Source organism: Calidris pugnax, unplaced genomic scaffold (assembly GCF_001431845.1).
Source record: "Calidris pugnax isolate Ruff unplaced genomic scaffold, ASM143184v1 scaffold407, whole genome shotgun sequence".
Classification (NCBI taxonomy): domain Eukaryota; kingdom Metazoa; phylum Chordata; class Aves; order Charadriiformes; family Scolopacidae; genus Calidris; species Calidris pugnax.
The window spans coordinates 418,014-421,899 of record NW_015091179.1 but is presented as its reverse complement, the minus strand read 5'-3'; the positions used below and the strand labels follow the sequence as shown (position 1 = coordinate 421,899).

Here is a 3,886-nt window from a genome sequence, read left to right as displayed (position 1 = left end):
GGGGGTGCTGGGGGGGAGAGGAGGGGGGGGCAGCAAAGGGGGCAGCAGAGCGGGGAGCAGCCATGTCCTACCTGCTCCCACTGCCCAGGGGGGCACCAGGGACGGTTGGGCAGCCTGCCTGGCGGTGAAACTTTTTTTGCTAGGGAAAAGCAGGCAGCAGGCAGGGATGACAGCAGGGCCAGCTGTCACACCCCCAGGCAGCGCATGCACCCTGTGACAGGCCTGCCTCCCTGCCTGCCTGCCTGCTGGTCCCCAGACAAGGGGTGACCCTCCTGCCGGCAGCCCCTCCAAGCTCATCCCTCCCACCCTCCACCATGCTCCGGGATGGAGAAAACAGCCTCGCAAGGGTTAAAGCCTGCGCGATTTCGCTTGTTCAGTTTCATTTCTTGGTTCCTTGCCAAGCAGGCAGGGCTGAGGAGCAAGCAGGACGGAGGACCGGACTCTGGCTCAAAGCAGCAATGGCTGCCTTCTCCTGCCTGCAAACTGCCCTGCGATAAAGAGGGACGCGTCCCCGAGCAGGAGAGGTTGTGGGGCCGGTGGGGATGGGTGGCAGGGAGAGGAGGCAGAGCTGTCCTTGCTGCTGGGGATGTGGAATCACAGAATCACAGAATCACAGAATTGTCGGAATTGGAAGGGACCTTCTAGAGATCATCTAGTCCAACTCCCCTGCCAAAGCAGGGTTCCCCAGAGCACATCACTTGAAGTGATGGGGGGACTCCACACCCTCCCTGGGCAGCCTCTTCCAGGGCTCTGCCACCCTCATATTTAAATGGAACTTCCCATGTTCCAGCTCGTGTCCATTGCCCTTTGTCCTGTCACTGGGAACCACTGAAAAGAGTCCGGCTCCATCCTCCCTCAAACCGAGAGGGGCTGGTGCTGCTGGACCCAGAGCATCAGCGGCTTTGTAGCTCCTGAGCTTGGCCATGTCAGCTGGAGGCAGCGCAGGTGAGGGGATAGCCCCATGCTGGGGGCAGAAATGGTGATTTAGCTGTACGGAGTTGGAGGTACTCCCCCAAGGGGGCTGCAGCCCACGGAGGAGCCCACGCTGGGGCGGGTGAGATGAGTAAGAAGCAAGGAGCGGCAGGAGGAGAGCAGAGGCTCCTGCCCTGTGTGCCACCTGCTGTCTTGGCAAAGGGACGCAGAAGGACTAGATGTGGGGTGGAGAGAAGATGGAAAAGGGAGAACAGGAGCGGAAGGGGGAGGTGGGTGCTGGTGTCCAGCCTGGGGAAGGAAAGGTGCTTTCCTGAGGACTCCCTTTTCTTTACATCTTTTTTGCTTCTGCATGCCTGGATCTGTAGGTAAAAGAGCCGTTCCATGAGCCCACCTCCCTCTCCAGATGTTCCCCACTTCCATAGTCAATGGCTCAATGTTCAAGTGGATACCAGTAAGGAGTGGTGTCCCTCAAGGGTCTGTGCTGGGACCTATTTAATCTTCAAGAACACAGACAGTGGGACCAAGTGTCCCCTCAGCGATTCTGTGGGTGGCTCCAAGCTGTTGTTGAATGTGTAGCTGAATGGTGTGAAGGGAAGGGATGCCACCCAGAGGGACCTTGACAATCTGGAGGAGTTGGGGTGGTTCAGCCTACAGAAGAGGAGGCTCCAGGGACACCTTACAGTATATAAAGGAAGATGGAAACCTTTCACCAGGGCATGTAGTGACAGGACAAGGGGCAGTGATTTTAATCAAGAAAGAGGGCAGGTTTAGACTGGCCATAAGGGAGAAATGTTCTGTGATGTGGGTTGTAAGACCAGGTTGCCCAGAAAAGCTGTGGATTCCCTATCCCTGAAGGTGCTCAGGGTCGGGTTGGATGAGACTTTGAGCAACCTGCTCTAGTGGAAGGTGTGGCTGGACTGGGTGACCTCTGAAGGTCCCTTCCAACCCAAACCACCCCGCCACGCACCGGAAGAAAGAAGGAAGGAGGCCGAGCCCCCCCCCCCGAACTACAACTCCCGGCGTGCCCCGCGGCGGCCGACGGCCTCTGCGCCTGCGCGGCGCTTGGAAACTTCCAGGCGTGAGGCGCGGTGCCTGCCGGGTAGAAGACGGGCAGTCGCCTCGGCGCCATTTTGTGGCGAGGGACTGAGGTGTTGCGCGCGTGTGTTCGGCGCCCCGTGGGTGGCGGTTAGCGCTGCGCTGTGTGCTGGCGGATCGTGTGACGGCGGCATGGGCTCGGACAAGCGGTGAGCATGGGTGGGAGAGAACCCGTGGGTGGCGGTTAGCGCTGCGCTGTGTGCTGGCGGATCGTGTGACGGCGGCATGGGCTCGGACAAGCGGTGAGCATGGGTGGGAGAGAAGGGGAGGGAGGGAACGGGGAGCGGGGAGGGGGTGGGGGTGGGCGATGGTGGGGGTCGCTGCGGGCTCTTCTCGCCCTGAGCTCGGCCTGGTGTGCCCCGCAGCGTGAGCAGGACGGAGCGGAGCGGCCGCTACGGCTCCATCGTAGAGAGGGAGGACCGTGATGAGCGGGAGTCCCGCAGCCGGCGCAGGGACTCTGACTACAAGAGGTCCAGCGAGGAGCGCCGCGGTGACCGCTACGATGACTACCGCGACTACGATAGCCGGGACTACGACAGCCGAGACTACGACAGCCGCGATAGCCGAGACTGCCGGGACTACGACAGCCGGGACTACGACAGTCGCGACAGCCGAGACTGCCGAGACTACGACAGTCGCGACAGCCGGGACTGCCGCGACTACGATAGCCGCGATTGCCGGGACTACGACAGCCGGGACAGCCGAGACTACGATTGCCGGGACTACGACAGCCGGGATTGCCGAGACTACGACAGTCGCGACAGTCGAGACTACGACAGCCGAGACTATGACAGAGATTACGATAGCCGCGATTACGATAGCCCGGAGGTGAGCGGGGCGAGCCGGGCCGTGGTCACTGCAGCCCCGGGGGGCGGGTGGGGGCCGGGGCGGGCCATGGAGGGGTCCACAGAGGCCTGGCATCCCGGTGCTTTGCTGGGACGAAGGTGGCGGTGGTGGGGGGTGTCGGTTTGAGCTTGGCTTTTGTGCCCGAGGCCGTCAGGAGCAAACCTGGGAAAGATGCTCTCATGGGGAGTGGGAGTTTTTTTGTTGTGTTTCATTTTTATGGCATTGCGGGGGCTCGTTGGTAGAAATTGCGGTGGTTAATTGTGGGTGCTGGCTTCTCAGAGGGAGCGGGAGCGCAGGAACAGTGACAAATCAGAAGATGGATACCATTCCGATGGTGACTACGGAGAGCACGACTACAGGAACGACATTAACGATGAGAAAGAAAGCAAAACCATCATGTTGCGTGGCCTTCCCATCACGGTTACAGAGAACGATGTAAGTAGCCAGAGAGGGGCTTTGCTTTTCTTGCACCTCGGGAAGCCTGCGGCTTTGTGTCCGCCGCTCTGCGTGGTAGTCGCTGCTGCCATTTTGTTGAAAGCTGCATCATGGTGGCCCCCTCTCCAGGGTTCGCGCTGCCATTTTGAGTCCTAAAAGGGTTTAAATTGTCACTGTTAAGTAACAGAGGTCAGTTGAATGTTAACCAGGTTCTTTCAAAGGGAACAGTCTGTGAATAGTATTTTTTTTTTTTCATGCATGTTTGGATGCTTTCCCTAAGACTGGGTTTTAAATTACCTGCTCTTTCTGCTTTTCTGTATAGGAGGAAAGAGACAGATAAGATTTTTTTCGTTCTCTCCCCCACCCCCCTCATGGAAGGGGAGGGGGAGAGAAGCAGAGAGGTGGTACTTACTTGAATTTTTCCAGGTCTTTATTGAGGCCAGAAGTTGTGACTGGTGGGGTTACACACGGCCTCCGAGCTCCTCAGCTGAGTTTGGCTGCACAAAGCTGCTTTGTGTGGGTACAGCTGTGCAAGTCATAAAATGGCTGCTGTGGAGCTGAGAGAGCAAGTACAAAT

At 58.6% G+C, this 3,886-nt stretch overlaps 2 protein-coding genes across 3 annotated transcripts in view; one reads left to right on the top strand and one right to left on the bottom strand.

The window, feature by feature from the left end:
- PARP3 (poly(ADP-ribose) polymerase family member 3) overlaps nt 1-205 on the bottom strand; it is a 4,592-nt gene extending 4,387 nt beyond the window's left edge. Inside the window, exon 1 of the mRNA XM_014959414.1 lies at nt 72-205. The gene's annotated coding sequence lies outside the window, so the exon portion shown is untranslated. The remainder of the gene's footprint in view (nt 1-71) is intronic.
- A 1,816-nt stretch (nt 206-2,021) lies between these two features.
- Nucleotides 2,022-3,886, top strand: part of RBM5 (RNA binding motif protein 5) — a 15,849-nt gene continuing 13,984 nt past the window's right edge. Inside the window, exons 1-3 of one of the 2 annotated variants that reach the window (XM_014959449.1) lie at nt 2,022-2,177; nt 2,394-2,856; nt 3,154-3,309. In XM_014959449.1, the coding sequence (XP_014814935.1) occupies nt 2,161-2,177; nt 2,394-2,856; nt 3,154-3,309 (636 nt within the window). In that variant the 5' untranslated portion in view covers nt 2,022-2,160. Of the gene's footprint in view, nt 2,178-2,204; nt 2,271-2,393; nt 2,857-3,153; nt 3,310-3,886 lie in introns of those variants that run through there. The other variant, XM_014959450.1, reaches the window with a different exon arrangement.